This window comes from Microtus oregoni, unplaced genomic scaffold (genome assembly GCF_018167655.1).
Source record: "Microtus oregoni isolate MIOR12 unplaced genomic scaffold, Mior012 000011F_ref0000422, whole genome shotgun sequence".
Taxonomy (NCBI): domain Eukaryota; kingdom Metazoa; phylum Chordata; class Mammalia; order Rodentia; family Cricetidae; genus Microtus; species Microtus oregoni.
The window spans coordinates 17,654,549-17,672,721 of NW_024543070.1; the positions used below are offsets into that span (position 1 = coordinate 17,654,549).

At 47.7% G+C, this 18,173-nt stretch overlaps 2 protein-coding genes and 1 long non-coding RNA gene across 3 annotated transcripts in view; 2 read left to right on the forward strand and 1 right to left on the reverse strand.

Moving 5' to 3' along the window:
- Positions 1-15,257, forward strand: part of LOC121453351 (prefoldin subunit 1) — a 50,675-nt gene extending 35,418 nt beyond the window's left edge. Inside the window, exon 4 of the mRNA XM_041660067.1 lies at positions 14,912-15,257. Within this exon, the coding sequence (XP_041516001.1) occupies positions 14,912-14,995 (84 nt within the window). The 3' untranslated portion in view covers positions 14,996-15,257. The remainder of the gene's footprint in view (positions 1-14,911) is intronic.
- Positions 10,260-10,763, forward strand: LOC121453349 (60S ribosomal protein L26-like). The gene has a single exon (XM_041660066.1). It carries the CDS (start codon positions 10,275-10,277, stop codon positions 10,710-10,712), a length of 438 nt encoding a protein of 145 aa, XP_041516000.1. The 5' UTR covers positions 10,260-10,274; the 3' UTR covers positions 10,713-10,763.
- Positions 15,258-16,304: 1,047 nt separating the features above from the next.
- The window catches only part of LOC121453405, a 55,759-nt gene continuing 53,890 nt past the window's right edge, over positions 16,305-18,173 (reverse strand). The window contains exon 3 of the long non-coding RNA XR_005975004.1: positions 16,305-16,779. This is a non-coding gene — a long non-coding RNA (uncharacterized LOC121453405). The remainder of the gene's footprint in view (positions 16,780-18,173) is intronic.

The window sequence follows — 18,173 nt, forward strand, 5'->3', positions numbered from 1 at the left end:
GCACAGTGGGTGTGGAGCTGGGGACAAATGACAACTGTGACGTTTGGTCCATGAATGATTTCATCATGGTCTGAACTCTGTATCAATCACCCTGGACGGAGAAGTGGGTGATGTGGATCTGGTCTTTCTGTCAGAGCACTTGGCTGGGAACAAGGTCTTGGTTGCTTGTCTAGCCTAGAAGTTTAGTTTAGAGACAGCAGTGTCTCCTGGGGTGATACGGACAGGTATAAGTGAGCCTCCTTCCCTTTCTATTTGATGAAGCAAAAGCCAAGGTTTTTGGAAAGCTTTATAAATAGCCCTTTGATATCGGAGTCGATTTGTAGTCTCAGTTCTGCCCTCTGTTGACCCACACAGATCAGACAGGCGGTGCCTGTGACTCATGCATCTGTGCCGTGGCTTTGAGCTTGTTTTCACCGTTTCCAGGTCCTTTTATGGGCTTCCGGTGGCCATATCTCTATTTTTTCAGTTGTATAAATATGTTAACTCAATTGGGAAGTAGTAATGTGATCACATGGAAGTTTCCTTGCCTTTGTTTGCTCATTGCCTCTCTGAGTTCCCTATTAATTCATTAGTCTAAATGCTTAGAGTTTCTGCTTGCAGTAGTAAAGTTAATTTTCAGAAATCAGCGTGTCGGTTTGTCTTCCCTGGCCACTGTGTGCGTGGTTCCCTTAAATTTCTGGGTGGCTGCAGATTGCTTGGTGTACAACTGGGGTGGCATCCGCTAGGTGCTCCTTCTCTGTTGCACCTGTTCCAGACAGAGGCTGCAGCACAGTGCCTCACCTGGATGGTGCATCGGTTTGAGAATACCTTTTTTAATTGAGATAAAATGCATCTGAGCTAAAAACTGTTGTATAACCGTCTTCCCAAAGGAATCCGGCTTGCATACTGGTTACAGTTTCCCACCATTGAGTCTCCATTGGCAGCCATTCATCTGTTTTCTGTTTCTAGATTGCCTGACTTTCTTTAGAAATTTTCATTACACTTTTATTTATTATGTGTGACTTATGTGTAGGAACACTTGTGCCGTAGCATCTGTATGGAGTCAGAAGACAGCTTTGGGGGTCTGTTCTCTCCTGTGGTGTGGGTTCCAGGAATCAAATACAGGCTGTGGTGGGGCTTGGCACCAGCCACCTTTACCTGCCAAGTAATCACCATGGTCCTAGATTGATTATTTTTGTTGTTTGTATAACATAACTTTTGGGGGTTAGCGTAATTATTTTCAGGGATTATCTGTGATATAGCATTTACCAATACTTCCCCCCTCATTTTGTCTGCATAGTAATCCATAGACTGAATATTCCATAATGTCTTAAACACTCATGGGCATGCGCACTGTTCCTGCCTTGGCTAAGGACAGTCCCAGCAAGCACCTTGGGTTTCTTTCTCTTGGCATCACCTTCCTGTGAAAGCTGGCAGGTCATATGACTTACTGTCTTAACTTCTCCCCAACTGTTGCCCATGGTATCTGCACCCCTTATGTTCTTGCCATCAACACAGAAGGTTCCAGTTTTTCTGTATCCTTACCAACACTTGTTATTTTGAAGATAGTGAAATGACCTCTCATTGTGATACTAGATGTTTGTGGTATTTGCAATTTTGTAATAAATAATGATGTCGAATTATTTTTTCATGTGCTGATTGACCATTAATATGTCATTTTAAAAAGAAAATTCTGTTTTCACATTCTTCGATTTAACTTAACTTTTAAATTTTGTTTATTATGTATGAAGGTGTGTATGTGTTGTGTGGAGGCCAGGGGACAATTTCCACCACGTGAGCTGGGATTGAATTTAGTTCATCTGGTTTGGTAACAAGTTAGTGCACTACCCACAGAGCGGCTCCCCGCTCCCTTTGCTTGTTTTTGTTTTTTTAATTGCTCTTTTTGCTATTGAGTTGTAGGAAAACAGCAAGCAGTTCTTGATTTAGTTGGAGCAGAGAGCCTGGCCACAAGTTCACACACCTGCGGGAGTCCTGTCCCCAACTGAGCTGAGTCAGTCACACCCCCGCCTCTAAGAATGTGAGGTGTTGGCCCTGCTTCCTCTCCCAGCTGGGCACACCCTGTGCACTCTGCTTTACTGGGCCTTCAGGCCAAACTCTGCCGTGAACACTAGATTTCTGGCTCCTGCTAAGACGGGCAGGGTGCACACGGGCGGCCACTGCTCTTGTGTTAGTGGAGTGAGAGTCCTTCAGTTCCTTTTACTGAGATCCATGTTTCCTTCTTTTTAGAAACCTTAAAGCAATTGCTGTGCATATGTGTCTGTGTGTGTGTGTGCCATGTATGTGTAGGTGCCCAGGGAGGCAAGAAAAGAGCGTCTGAGCCTCGGGGGCTGGAGTCACAGTAGTCACCAGACAGTGTGGGTGCTAGGAACTGAATTGAGTCCTGGAAAGACAGAAAGTGCTCTTAATTGCTGAGCCATCTGTCCAACCCTATGAACCGTTTCTTAATCTTAGAAAAGCAAATATAATATATATTAAGAAAATCCTTGATTTTTTTTTAAAAGTGTGTCTCCATATTCTTGATTATATACCAAACCCTTGTATTTTTCTCCTGGAAAGAGACCTGTGGTGTGTAGGTTTGTAAAGTTTGTCAGCTGAGACAGGCAATCCCGCAGGGTTTCTGTGAGGATACTGGTAGTTCTCTGTGCTGCCTTTTGCTGATCTCCAAGTACTTAATGGGATTCTCAGCCTTGGCCTTGGATGGTCTCTGAGGACATCTTCTTGGCTGCTGTATTTCCTGAGCAAGCACTTCTGGCCTTCTCGGCACTTCTCTGTCTGGTTATGAGCATGCTTCTGCAGTGGTCCTGAGTCTGACAAGGCCCAGGGTCTCTCAGGGAAACATTTGACAACTACAATATTGCCTCATTTCTTTCATGAAACATAGGGGTCAGGCCTCAAAGTAGAAGATATCCTAGAATCTATATAGCACCCTCCTTTCCCACACAGCCCATCTTCCCTCCATCCATTCCTCCTTCCCTCTTGTCCCTCCTATGTGTGACCCTACTTTCTTCCTGTCCCCGCCTCCCAGAGTGTGTGTGTGTGTGTGTGTGTGTGTGTGTGTATGTCCGTTCGTCCCTACCAGGCACCGCCGGTGACATTGTCACTGCTCCTGTCAGATCTCGTGTCTTCCTAGGCCACTTTCCTCTTGTTTTTTCTCCTCTTTAGCCTGTTAGTTCCTCATCTACCTCCAGTCAGAAGCTGTTGAATTTCTTTAAGGTTAATCTTTTATACTCTATAGTGTCATCCTTTCTCGTGACTTCCAATGTCACTCATATCTTAGTTTGCAGGAATGGGTTCTTTTCTGTCATGTGAGTCTTGGGAATCAAACCCAGGTGGTCATGGTGGCAGGCACCCTTACCTACTGAGCCATTCTACTGCCCATAATCTATAGATATGTGTGTGAGAGAGATTTTAGTTTTTCTCTTTTGGTGGTCCTGGGAACTGAATCCCGGGCTCCACATGTATTAGGTAGGTACTATGTTCTGAACTACATTACATCCTCAATCTCCCAAGTTATATTCTCAGCTTTCTGTTTTTTGAGACAGGGTCTCTTGTATCTTGCTAGATGGAAGTCACTGTGTAGCTCAGGCTGGTTTCAGACTCACAAAGCTCTCTCACCTCTGCCTCCTGAGTGCTGGCGCTAAAGGTTTATGTTTTGTTCACGTGTGTGCAGGCGCTTATGTGCATGTGGAGGACAGAAGTCAACTTTGGGTGGCATTCCTTGTATTTTGGACAGGGCCTCTCATAGGCCTGGAGCTCTCCAGGTAGATAGGTTGGCTGGCTTGTAAGTAAGCCCCAGGGGTCCACCAGCTCTGCCTCCAGCTTTGGGGAGTGTGCCGCTGTCCATGGTCTGGCCCACGGGTGCTTGGATTGGACTTGGGTTCTCAGGCTCGCACAGCAAGCAGTCCATTAACCACACCTTCTCCCCAGCCCCAAACTGATGTCTCTGCCGACTTGAGGTCCAGTCTGGTTTTCACCTCACATCCACCTAGGGCGTGTTATAGGTGCCTTATACACAGTATGTTGAAAATAAAATTTGTAATCTTCCCTTGCAATCCTGGTCCTGGATTCCTAAGCTCAGTAAAAGGTGATGCCAGCCAGCCAGCATGCAAGCCCAAGCAAGGTGGGGGGTCTGGAGAACATTCCTGTCCCCCCCTCTCCCCCAGCATCTGATACCTCATGCAGGTTACAGCGAAGGTTTGGGTGAAATTCTATTGTTACTCTTCCTCACGATGTTCCTTAAAATCTATTTTTCTGTTTTCTTTTTTTAAATTTTATTTTATTGATTTTTATTGTGCTCTACATTTTTCTCTGCTCCCCGCCTCTCCCCTCCCCAAATCTCTCTCTTCTTTATATTTACTGTTCACTGTCACCACTAGGATACTGTCCCTTTTTTGTTTGTTTTTGAAACAGGGTTTCTCTGTGTAGCCCCAACTATTCTAGAATTCCTTTATAGATCAGGCTGGACTTGAACTCAGACAGAGATCCTCCTGTCTCTGCCTCCTGAGTTGCTGGGATTAAGGTGAGCACCACCCCTGCCTGACTTGGGGGAGGGTACGGGTAAGACACTGTCTTTTAAAGACTGCTGCAGCGCCCTGGTAAATTCCCGCACTTAAAATGTGTGGTCTGTAATCCTGTACTTCACAGCATCTCTCAACCATAGAACTCAGACATTCTATCTGCACATCGCAGATAGGTCCAGGATGCTTAGCCATGACAGCAGCTTCGCTGCGGACAAAGAAACACTGTCTTGAGCACACCTGTTACCTGTTTATGACTCATGGCCTTCTGAGGGAAGCTGTGTTTTCATTCTGAGCTTTAGTCAGAAGGAGATTCTGTGAAAAGATTTGACTTTTCTTAGAGTTTAAAACCTTGTGGCTTTATTTTGCATTTAAGATAAATACTGGAACTTTGGTGGCTTAAGTCCCTGTATAATTGGTTGGGCATGGTGATCTATGCCTTTGATCCCAGCACCCTGAAGACAGAGACAAGTAGATCTGAGTTCCAGGGTAACGGGCTACATAGTGAGTTCTGGTATAGCCAGAGCTATGTAGATAGACCTTGTCTTAAAAAACAAACAAATAAGAAGACCCTGAAGCAATTACTTTTATTGTTCTGTTATTAAGTAAAGCTCATGGGAGTTGGATATCAGGGTAAAAACCTGATTGACCAGAGAAGCGACCAACCAGTGGCCTTCCCCCACCCTTGGTCCAAAAAAGGCCTGTGAATCATTCTAAGCTCCTCCTACTACTTTCTGTGTCTTTCTTTATGTCCTGGGTCCTCCAAAACCTCTAAGACTAATTCCGGTCAACTAGTAGCTAACACTGCCCTCGGATTCAAGGTAAACTTTATTGGTAGTCTCTGGAGTGTCAGAGTGTAAACAAAATACCCCACACAAGACTCTGTCTAAGACTGATTCTCATTTGCCCATCTCTGTGCTCCAGTTTTGTTGATACCCAGTTCTCTGAACACATCTGCCCTGGTCTATGTTCAGAAGCACCTCTGCAATAGTCTTGCTTACCTCTGATGCTTCCTCCTGTGGACTGCTTTTCCTCAGAAGCCTATTACATTCTGTGTGGTTTTAAATAAGAAATGGCACACATGGGCTCATATATTTGAGTGCTTAGTCGGCAGGGAGTGGTACTATGTGAGAAGGATTAGGAGGCGTGGCCTTGTTGCAGGAAGTGTGTCACTGGAGGTAGGCATTGCAATTTCAAAATCCACACCAGGTCAAGCATGTCTCCACCCCACCCCTCTTTAAAACATCTTTAAAATTCACTTTTATTTATTGTGTTTTGGAGAGTCATTATCAATACCAGAAGTTCACTGTTGCTTAAGTAGGAGACTGATTTTGATTCCTACAGAAAGGAAGGGACGCTGTCCGTCTTAATAGTGGGGAGGGTGCATCTCACACATGGGTTCATTAGATTCAGCAGCAGAAAGCATTGATCGTTAGATTTTCTTTCTTCTGGTGAGCTGAGGGAGACTGGAGAACGAGATTCAAGAAGACAGAGACGAGTATGAACCAGTTTTGGAGCGTAGACAGGTGGACACGCTGAGGACTTTAATAGGGTTTCTGGCCAATGAGTATCCGTTGAGGGTCATGGTCTGTGGAACTGTTCTGCACATTGAAACGTTTCTTCCAGCAGTACCTAGCCATTGCAGGCATGCATAGGTGATTGCTTTAACATAGGCTAGTATCTTCTAGGCAGCTGCAACAGAGGGAGAGGGCAAAGGAGAAAGGGGGGGCAATAAAGTTGTTTTTTAAAGATTTGTTTGTTTATTTTATGTATGAGTGCTCCATATGCTTGTGCACCTTTAGGCCAGAAGAGGGCATCAGTTCTCCTGTAGATGGTTGTGAGCCACCATGTGGTTGCTGGGAATTGAGCTCGGGATTCTGGAGAGCCCCCGGTGTTCTTAACTGCTGAGCCATCTCTCCAGTCCCATTTTTTTGTTTGTTTATATTTGAGACAAGGTTTCTCTGTGTAATAGTCCTGGCTCTCCTGGAACTCTCTTGTAGACCAGGCTGGCCTCAAACTCACAGAGATCTGCCTGCCCCTGTCTCCTGGGTGCAGGGATTAAAAGCGTGCGCCATCACACCCAGCTTGTTTTTGTGTTTTTGAAAATTTAAAATTCCTTTCTGGTCTGTGGCATATAAGCTAGGTAGGTAGGGAAGGGACAGGGTGGCACACTGGACCGTGAGAGTGACTGAAGACGTGCTGGAGCAGACGCAGGCACTGGTGTCCGGGAGGTCTCGAGGTGGTGGTGAGAGTCCAGCCTGGAGGGGCACAATCACTGAAGGTGTGGAATCTAGTGGGTACCCCGAGCTGTGTGGAATATGGGGGGGTGTCAGTGGGTTGTCATCTGCTTTCCAGTTGAAGTCACTTGATGATGCAACCTCCGTAAGCAGAAGGCAGAGAGCCCCCCAGTGAATGGGGCCTCATCCAGGCAGCTGGGAGTGGGGTGCCGTGAATGTCTGACACCAGGACATTTCCAGTTGAAGGAAAAAGTCGGGAAAGCTGTTCCATGAAGCGAGCTGAATGAATGAGTTCATGGAAATGGTCGTGTTTGTTAGTGTTCATTGATTAAAGTCACTGTTACTCCACCTGCTCTGCTCATTCCACCCTGGAAAGCTCTGTCTTTTTGAGGAGAGAGGCTGGCAAATTACAGCTGCTGAGCAGATCTGGGCCTCAGTCTGTTTTCCAAGGCCTGCTGTGCCGAATGGTGAGACCACCCCACTGACTCACACACTGTTGGTGGCCGCTTTCGTGTTACAGTAACAGACAGCCCCATACAACATAAACTATTTATTATCTGGCCTTTCATTGGAAAATTTTCCTGGCTCCTGATTTGGAACACTGGCTCTCAGGATTCAGCAGGTTTTGGAATCACCGGATGGCTGTAAAAACACAGATTATCAGACTCAACCCAGGGTTTCTGATTTAGTGAGTCTTGGTTGGGGCCCAAGAATGCGCATTTCTGACAAGTTCCCTGCTGATGCTCTGCTTGTGGGGTGGAACCACACGAGAAACCACTGCTCTCCGGGTCCCTTCTCCCCTAACCTTTGCTGAACCAGTGTCCCAGCCTGTGTCAGTGCCGGCCAGTGGACAGGATTTCTGGGCTTTCATCCTCACTTTTAAGCCAGTGTTGCCTGCTGCTGATGACTGGGTGAAGCCTGCTCATTGCCATTGCTTTGGACAAGCTGGCTTCCTGGCCCTGCACTCCTTGTAAGCTTTCCTTCACCCTTGCCCCCCAGCTTTCTTGGAGCTTAAATGGAACTCTTAGGCAAGGCAGCAGTGTTGTGATGAGGTCGCTTGTTGGTTCCCGACTGCTCAGCCCCAGAATAATCGCACAGAAACTGTGTTATTTAAGTCACTGATTGGCTCATTAGCTCTAGCTTCTTATTGGCTAACTCTTACATCTTAGTTTAACCCATCTCCATTAATCTGTGCATCACCACGAGGTCGTGGCCTATCAGCAAAGTTTCAGCGCCTGTCTCCGGCTGTGGCTCCATGGTTTCTCTCTGACTCTGCCTCCTTTCTCCCAGCATTCAGTTTAAGTTTTCCCTGCCTACCTAAGTTCTGCCGTATCAACAAGCCAAGACAGTTTCTTTATTCACCAATGGTATTCATAGCAGTAGAGGTCACATGACCTCAGGGGGACCTAGGGTCTAGCCACTGGTTTGGAAGAAGAAAGCCCCCCCCCCAATCCCGAGTTTATGCTCTGATATGCTGGAGTATAACATGAAGGGGGGCTGCTTATTGGGGTTTCTGTCCCGCCCGGTACCCCACAGCTGGCAAGCCCCAAATAAAATCACACGGGGGGGGGGCTGGAGAGATAGCTCAGTGGTTAAGAGCACTGACTGCTCTTCCAGAGGTCCTGAGTTCAATTCCCAGCAACCACATGGTGGCTCACAGCCATCTATAATGAGACCTGGCACCCCCTTCTGGCTTGCGGGCACACATGGAAGGAATGCTGTACACATAATAAATAAATATTTTTTTTTAAAAAAAGAAAATCACATAGGAATCTCTATAAGTTATAAAGCTGATTGGCCCATTAGCTCAGGCTACTTATTAGCTCTTGTAGCTTATATTAACTCATTATTTTGATCTATTTTTTGCCATATGGCTCGGTAGCTTTTTCAGCTGATAGGTCACATCCTGCTTCCTCAGTGGTCTGCACAGGACTGGGAGGAATCAATTCCTCCTTCCCAGAATTCTCCTGTTCTCATTGCATCATTTCTACTTCCTGTCTGGTTTTCCTGACTATACTTCCTGCCTGGCCAATCAGCATTTATTTAAAACATGATTGACAGAATACAGACAATTCTCCCACACTACTGGAGCAGTGTAGCAAGCGCTTTGTCGTGATGGGTTGAGTTGGACAGGGAGCAGAGGATCCAGGTGGCTTGGGGTATGACCCCAGATGGGAGCAGCATTAGCTTCTCTGCAGGAAAACTACAGTCTGTGTCTACTGAACAAGTTATGGGCTCCTTCCTGTCCTTGAGCAGAATGGCCTCTAAAGGCTGTTCCTACTGTAGTTTCTATAAGAATGCAGGCACCGTACCCTGCTAAGGTGCTTGTTCTCTTTGAGCTTGTCCCTCAGAGCTGTGGTTCTACAGTCACCGTGGGACCAGCATCTTCAGTGGGAGTTCACGGGTGGTCGGTACCTGACTCTTCTATCACATCCTGACTTTTCCTGTCTTTGTTACACTCTCTTCACCAGGTCATCAGACATCCTTGCTGTCCCAGAGATGCTCCCACTGCCTCCTAACTTCCTGTCCTGCCTGTCGTCTTCCTTCCTTTTTCTTCCTCTCCCCCTTGCTTTCCACATTGGCTTCCTGTCTGCCAAGATAGACTCCCTTACCTTTAGTATATCTTGGCCTTTTTCTAGCTTCATTATGGTGGGCACTGCCCCTTGGACCAGCTACATGTCTGACCGAGAGTGGTCAGAAGTCTGGGCTGTGCTTTGTGTGCCTGTTTGTGCGTGTCCTTCAGTGTGAGAGACTGGAGGCCAGAGGTCTACATGGCGTCTTTACTAGCTGCTCTCCACCTCCTCCTTTGCAGCAGGGCCTCAGCAAATCTGGCCAGTGGGACCCAGAGGCAGTCCTGTGTCTTTCTCTCCCACAAGGATCGCAGGCATGGGCCACCACACTCGCTTTTTAAGTGTGTGCTGAGAATCCACACACCACCAACAGAGCCCCCTCTCCAACTCCGTTTTTGTTATTTCTTTTTCTCTTCTTTTCTTTTTTAAAGTCACAATTGGGTGCTGGGTTATGTATGGTAGGCATGAGCTGTCATACTGTTCTTTGGACTTTTAATCTGGGATGTCAAGGGACAGAGGAGGAGGAGATAGTCTTTGCCTTCAGTTTTCTGAAGCTGGCGAGGGTCTAGAGAAGCTAGAAGCTGGGGTTCACTGTGAGGAGAAAGTAGATGGCCAGAATAGGTCAGACTCAACAGAAGGCCTCTGAAGACATGGATCTCACAAAATATCTCAGGCAGACAAGACAGCCCTGCCTGTTGTCTCTGCAGCCTGGATAGGAAGCACAGGGCTAGGTGGAGGCCTACTGTGGCGCCGAGGAGAAGGGGCAATTTGAGAGGCATATTCAAGGGACACATGGAAAGAGCCGAGGAGCGAAGAGGGGAGCTTATAGTAGCTGGTGTGGCGGTACACAACTGTATTCCCATCATGAGCTCAAAGGCAGCCTGGGTTAAAAAAAAAAAAACACACACACAAAAAAAGGCTACCTTGATCGCTGGATCGCAGCCGCCAAAATGAAGTTCAATCCCTTTGTGACTTCTGACCGGAGCAAGAACCGCAAACGGCATTTCAATGCACCTTCTCACATTTGGAGGAAGATCATGTCTTCCCCACTTTCCAAAGAGCTGAGACAGAAGTACAATGTTCGCTCAATGCCCATTCGAAAGGATGACGAAGTTCAGGTTGTCCGGGGACACTACAAAGGCCAGCAGATTGGCAGAGTGGTCCAAGTGTACAGGAAGAAATACGTCATCTACATTGAACGGGTGCAGCGGGAAAAGGCTAATGGCACAACTGTCCACGTGGGCATCCACCCCAGCAAGGTGGTGATCACCAGGCTAAAGCTGGACAAAGACCGAAAGAAGATCCTGGAAAGGAAAGCCAAGTCTCGACAAGTAGGAAAGGAGAAGGGCAAATACAAGGAAGAAACGATTGAGAAGATGCAGGAGTAGGGGCGTCTCATACAGTTTTCATTAAAGACTGCTTGAGTAAAAAAAAAAAAAGGCTACCTTGTCTTTTTTTAAAAAAAAAAAAGACAAAACAAAAATCTTCCTTTTTAAACCCTAAGGCATGACAAACAGGAAGGGGAAAGTACAGATTTAGAAGAGAGTTCCTGAGAGAGAGAAACCTGGAGAGTCACGGGGTGAATTACCTCAGGAGTCTATCTGAGAGATTGTGTCATGTTGGGAAAGTTCTGAGTACTTGAACCTTGTCCCTCTGATGAGACTGAAAAGCCAGCCTCAGACTATCTCCCAGAAAAAGAACCTTGGATCTGTGAGCGAGAACTCCAGCAATATCACGTCCCTGGCCATGCTGAACCCACAGGAAGTCTCAGAAATTCTTATCAAAAGAAGGTCCCATAAGAATGTCGCTGCACCCACAGCTCTGTGGTTTGGTGGAACTAGAAGATTCCCTAGGGAAAGGGCTCTGAGGGGAACTGGAGAGGCAGGAGGCAGCTGCTGTGAGGGACAGCACATGCCTTTCCCAGGACTGCTGCTGGAAGGGGTGGGTTCCGGGGGCTCCCATTGTCCAAGTTCACAGAAGCCCCAAGGCAGGCACCAGATAGTGAAGTATCTTCCAGACTCCAGAGTCTAGAACCTGGGGACTTGGAATGATTTGTTTCCTAAGCTATAGCAGTTAACTTGACTTGAGAGGTCAAGGCTCTGATGTCCCTGTTGACATCAGTGAAGATTTAGTTTTAAATCTATATATATCCAGGGGCAAAAGGTTAGGGACTAAAACCCAAACAGGAAAGGCATTGTGAAGAATGATCACTTTCTGCCTTTGCCCCTTCTGGTACGTGTTCCCTGTTTGTTAAACTTGGAGGGGAGAAGGAGCAGAGAGTGTGCCAGGGCCCCAAGACGTTGGCAGCAGGAGCTGCTGTGCACCAGCCTTTCTAGACTCTAGGACCCAGGCACAGACAGGACCAAGTTTGCCCACTGGATGTGTCTTCCTCAGATGAGCTGACACTTGATATAGGCCTGGAGCTGGGTTTGGGAGGTCATCAGGTCATGGGGGTGGAGCCCTTTGAATGGGATTAGTGTCCTTATAAGAGACCAGGGAGCTCACTTGTGCACTGCTAGGAGGAACTATTGTCTGTGACCAGGCAGTGCCAACCAGATCCTTCATCAGCCTTGGTCTTCGCCCCAGCCTGCAGAACACTGGTATTTAAAAGCCGCCCGGGCCATGCTGTTTGGATTTATCAGCCCACAGACAAAGTAGCTTTGCCTTTTCCTCTAAGGTGGGAAGCTATGGAAGAGAAGGCTTTGTGGAAGGAAGACCCCAGCCACTGGGTAGAGGTCAGGAGCAGAAGAAAGATACTTCAGAGACACTTCAGGAAGTTCCAGATACTTCTGAGGCAGGGCTCACAGGTGTGTGGACAGTGCCTGCGTTTGCAGTGTCAGAGCCAGTTCAGGACTGGAGCTGACTTCCTGACCTCTCAGGAATAAACTAGTCGGGAAGTGGTTAGCTAAGTCTTGCTTCCTTCGTTTTCTTTATCCTCTCCTATGGTTTCATTTGTATTTTTGGTTGAGTTTCTCACAGTTGTTTTTGAGAGAAGTATGATCCCAGCATTTAAATGTTCAGAGGCATTTCCCAGTTGATGCGGCCGGAGGTGTGACACATCAGGAGGTCCTCTCGGCTCAGAGGAGACTTCGGTATGGACTGTGTCTGGGACACACATCTTCTCAGGTGCTGTGTAGATTTCTTAGCTACATAAGAAGTCACCACAAATTCATAGATTTAGGACAGCAAAGCAACAATTTGTTTCCCATTTCTTGGTGGCTGAGTCCAGAATTAAGGTACAGCGGGTCTGCCCTTCCTCTGGAAGGCCTCACAAAGTGCTTGCCTTGCTTTTCCAGCTTGTAGGCAAATCATTCAAGTCTCTACTTAGAGCACACACGGCGTTCTGCCTCTGTGTGGGACCTGTCTGCACATCACCTTCTTTCAAGGACATTAGCTGGATTTAGAATCCATAACGGGATTGAATCTGGAGACTTCGGGGTGTGTGTTCAAGAGTATGTTCATGGGAGACAGGGCTGCAGGGTACCTTTTGTGAGAGCTCACCTCTCAGCAGGTGCCATGGTCTAGGTCGGGTGTCATTGGGCTTAGTTGTACTTGAGGCTGAGACAGAAACTATTGAGTTAGTGGTTGGCTGTTTTTAGAATTGCCCATTAAATTTATTTAAACTGAAGATTGAAGGGCTGGGTTTGATGGTGTGCACCTATAATATCAGCACTTGCAAGACAGAGGCAGGAAGACTACTACAATACACTGGTAGCCCAGGTTACACAGGGAGATCCTGCTTCTAAAAATAAAAACTAGGGTGGTTGTGGTATACGCCTTTGATCCCAGCACTTGGGAGGCAGAGGCAGAGGCAGGCGGATCTCTGTGAGTTCAAGGCCAGCCTGTTCCACAGAGGAGTTCCAGGACAGCCAGTGCTACACAGAGAAACCCTGTCTCAAAAAGGAAGTTAAAAAGAAGAAACAACAAAAACCAAAACCAGCCAGCCAAGATTTAAAGAGAGAAAAGCTTATTTGCATTATCTTTTAAAAAGATGGTTGAAGGAAAAAATGCTATGGGATAAAAACATTTCAGTGCTGAGGATTATGACCCGCGTTTGTTCAGATGCCTGGGAAGGGCAAGGATGTTCTAAGTTTATGGTTTTGCCATCTGCGACTTCAGTTTGTCGGAGCAAAGGCAACAGACCCAGGTCCCTAAGTGCTAGCTGTGGCAGGGAAAGCTCTGCTTTCTCCACGGCCTGGTCTGTACTTCTGTGAGGCTCGGCCCCAGGTGTCCAGGTGGTGTGTGGCACTGTGACCAGCTCTACGTGGGCACATTCTTCAGTCATGAGCCAGCAGTTATCAGTGTGTGCCTCTTACACTCAAAAGTGAACTCTAAGGCTTGTTTATCAAGGGAAGTTCAATCCCCACTCTATCAGTGATAGGTTGTATCAGGGTTAAGCAGTGTACTTAAGCAAAATTCCTTAGCAACAGTACACATTTGGGGCCGCTGAATTGTCTTAGTCCTGATGGCTTTTATGGTGCTCCTGGTGTTGTAAGGAAGTGGGTGCAAGTTGGCAGATGGGAGATGAGTCAGGGGACTGGGGTTTAACTGGAAGGTCAAGCTGGAGGCAGGCTCACACAGGAACTGGTACAGATTTGTGTCACTTCTGCAGAGCCTTGGAATGCATTGTTCCATAACTAACTGGCCATATGGGAGAAGTTTAAGGCAGAAACCTGCAGACTGTACATCAGAGGTTTGGTGCAAATGACCACCTTGTAGATATGCTTTTTCCTTGTCTGTACCTTCAGTTTCCAAGCAAGCGAGGGCCTGTTGAGCAGGTCGTAATGTCCCTGGAAGCACGGTGATGTGTGGCCCGCCTGCTGTCTGCCTTAGATTTTCTCTGGGTCATGTAGGCACTTTGGGTGAAGGCAGTGGTGGCACCAAACCCCAGTGGGGCTCCCTCAGTCATATGTACCTAGGAGGGGTGGTTCTGAGTATCCTCAATGGGCACTGTCATGTCTACTAAGTGGAAACACAGCCACAACTCTGTTCCCCGGACATGAGCACAGGGCAAATAGTGTACACACGTCATTTCCTTTGACTAATCTTTGTGGTCCTGGTCTGTCTTCTGAAAGTAGTTATGTTTCTTTGTTGAAGTTGAGATTTTTAATTTAGGACCCAGATGGGACAAGAGGCGAGCTTCCATAAGCCTGCTTTACTAAATGGTGTGTCATTGTTCTGGATCGTGGCGGCATCAGATTCATTAGAAAAGCAGATTGCTCCCTGACTCAATCTGCCTGCCTGAGCTGTGTTGCTGCCACTGCTGCTTTGGGCTCGCCGCACAGTGCGTGCATGCTGTCTGCCCTATACACCAGAGGCTGGGGGTGCCTGGCTCAGGCCATGGAAAACCCTCAGAGGAGACAGCCCAATGTGGGGCAGGAGCTTTGTCCTGGAATTTTCTGGCCTTCATCTAGTGTAACCTCATGTACTTCATTCTGGGGGAAGGGTGCTATGGCCTGCCCTCTGCAGGGCATCTGTGCTTCCTGTACCAGGCTAGGTCTGCTGCCTCTGGGGAGCCATCATAACCTGTGGCTGTAATACCTACGCCGGCTCACTTTGGTCCTAACCCTTCTTTCTCATATTACAGCAGAAAAAGTCCTACCTGGAGCGGAGTGTTAAGGAAGCCGAGGACAACATCCGAGAGATGCTGATGGCACGGAGGGCACAGTAGGAGCTGCTGGCAGTGTCCTCCCCTCCTGACCCCTGCTAGCCTGCCAAGGCAGGGGCTCTGCGGGGTTCGGCCCCACGGTCTCTCCAACACCTTGAGCCCCCTTCAGGCCCCACCTGAATGTTGGCACCCCTGCCCAGGACACTGTTCTCCAGGGGGCAAGCCAGGAGCTCTCAACAGAGGGAAGTCTGGAGGGCAGGTGGAGATGGCTGCCCGAGCCTGTCAGTAGGCATGTGGGTTAGACCAATAAAAAGCTGTGTCTTGCTCTGTGACATCTGCATTTCTCCAGCTGAGGGAGAGAGTAAGTGTCTTCCTCAGCTCTTATCTCTTTCCTCTTCTGGTCCTTACGGGTAGCTCACGGGCCTCTATGTAGGGCACAGGAGGAAGAAGAGAGTTGACAGGTGAACAGAGCCACAGCTGGCCTCAAGATTTCTTCCTTGTTTCCTCTCCAAATTCCCAAACCAAGTTCAATAGCAAGTAGCATCTCCAAGGCTCTCTCTTGTCTGGCCATGGTGGGCCAGTGGTCCTGCTTTCTAGCACCCCAAAGGGGGCAGTGGTTTGGGGGAGATGGCTCACACATTCTCGGGACAGCTCATTCATTTTGTTCAGCTTTCAGGAATTATATTGTACGTCAGTTAAACACAACTATTACTGAAAACTAGGTGTAGACTTAAGTATTTAGAACAAAACAGTAAACATTAGAATTCATCCCTTCCTATTGCTCTACACTTGGCCACTGCAGGGATTCAAGATCAGTTGCTGAGTCCAGGCAGGGTGTTAAACAGGGTGGTGGGCTTTGTGCCTCAAATTGGGGGTATTGATGTTGTGTATAATGATATAAAATTGTGGGTTGTTTCTCGGAGATATGATCTCATCTAGCCCAGGCTAGCTCATACTCACTGTTTAGCCAAAGGTAACTTTCACTGGAAGCACATCTCCCACTCCACCCTCCACTGCTGCTCTGGGCTGCCAGCAGCCAAGGAAACTCTTGACTTGTTTTTTGACAGCTTAGCGACACCCTGTGGCCAAATGTGAGGTGAACAGGTTGGCAACTAGTTTAGGAGGGGAGGGAACAGGAAGGCCCTGTGATTGTGGACTAGAGAGCAACCCTGGGCAGTCAGTCACCCAAAAGTCCCTTTCCCAGGGCCCCGGGCAAAAGCAAGTCTGAACTGTGTTGGTGAATACGCCTGCCTAAGCCATCTCTGAGGAGGTAGCTAGAATAGAAGAAAAATTCTTCTTTATGGTTCGGGCAGTGGTCACAGCTGACATGCTTACTTCTTAAAAGCTCTGGTGGATGGAATACAGCAGAGACCAGGTTTTGGACAGATTTATTGAAACATACAGGGTGTGAGCAGAGATATAGTGGTGTGGCACACATTGCCATTACCTTGGAGTGTATAATTTAAACATTATAAATATATATTTCATAACTAAGCCTTTGGCCAAAAAGTAACATTATTTAGCACATTTGTTAAGGATCAGTAAGAAATGACTTTTGAACATTAAAAAGATCAAGTCACTGAATTAAATAGCAGTAACCTTTACTAATCTAAAACTCCATAGGATTCAAGGTAGCGGTGTCTGCGCAGAGCTAGCCACGTATTACAGCAATCAGAAGAGATGGGAGCAGGCACACCTGTCAGAGGTGCCACAGAAGGGCCAGCAGGAGAGCTGGGCTCATCAGGTGAGCATGTCCCAGAGGCAGCAGCAACAGAGAGCTGTCCAGCAGGCTGTGAGGCAGGTGGATGGGCCCAGGTCATCTCTTCTTTGGTCTTCCACCACATACACTGGAGAGAGAACAGAGAGGAGAGTGAGAATGGTCTGGTGTAAACCTCCAGGACCAGTGCAGGGTGTCAGGGAGGGGCTCTGCAGCCTGCTTCTCCTGCCCACTACTTCCTCTCCCCTATCACTCAAGGGGACAGCATTCTTCCTCCTAGGATGAACACTAGGACACTACAGAATGACCCTAAACCAAGGCAGTGAAGCTGGTGGACCTCAGGCAGCTAAGAAGACAGGAAGTGCTGTCCCCTGCTCTACAAAGGTTGTGGGGAGGGGCACTCCTTCAGATCCAGCTAAGCCCAATAGAATTCAAATCTGTGCCTTAAAGAAGTAATTGGGAGTTTAAAACAAACAAGCAAGCAAACAAACAAACAAAAACTTGAGAGCTGCTCAGCAGCAAACTACATTGTAAAGCAAGCAGGGAGGGCAGCCAGGTCAGGTGGGGGAGATGGCTGGAAGCTTTCAGAATGGAGTTGGATCTAAGCCTACAGTAGGCACAGCTCGGTCTCTCTCCCCATGGCCCATTCTAAACACTGGGGAGCAGCTGCAAGCTACTTTAACCTTAGAACTCATCAAATCCATAAGCAGTAAGGACTTCAGACTTGCAGAGGAGTACGGATTTTATGAATTAGGCCAGCTCTCCTGCAGCTGGCCTTCAGCTCTAGTCCTGTGTTTTCTATTTTTATATCTTGGCCACTGGAGCTGGTATAGGAGAGTGCCCTGGCTTGCTAAGATCTGGCACAGGTTTAATGCTAGACCACTTGGCCCCATAGTCTCCAGCTACATCCATTGGGTAGTTGCTCACAATGCCAAAACTTAAGTCAAAAGCCTACCGCACAATGCCATCCAACCTCTACCTCTCTGAGGGGCAGACATGGGGCACCAGGCACAGGGCCTTCCCTCCTGTGGGGACCAGTGGACCTTGAGCTTGCTCAGCTAAGTCAACACAATACCAAATCCTGTTTCCTTCACTGCCGCCTTCTCCAGATCAGCCAAGGTCATTCCTGCCAGCTCTCATTTCTCACTAATTCCTAGAAACCTGGTAACCTAAAGATTTCCAGACCATTCTTCTCAGACTGCTGACGGATGTCAAAAGATGCCCAGGGCACCCTTTTCCAGAGGACAGAACCTTCCAAAGCCCTTCTGACTGCCCTTCCCTCACACTGAGGCTAGGAGGACCGGGATGGGGACAGGGTGGGGTCTACAGGTCTCCTACCCACCTCTTTCTTGCTTTCAAGTTAACGAAAGCAGCAGTGGCCCAGGAGTAAGTCTAAAGGAAGTCCTTCCAGATCCTTGTAGCATGACTGTGGGCCTAGAAACGGTAAATCTTCCAACAGTTACCTTCTAGACGCCCACCTCCTCATGGGGCTCATTGCATTTCCAGAGGGTGGCTCCTGTACTG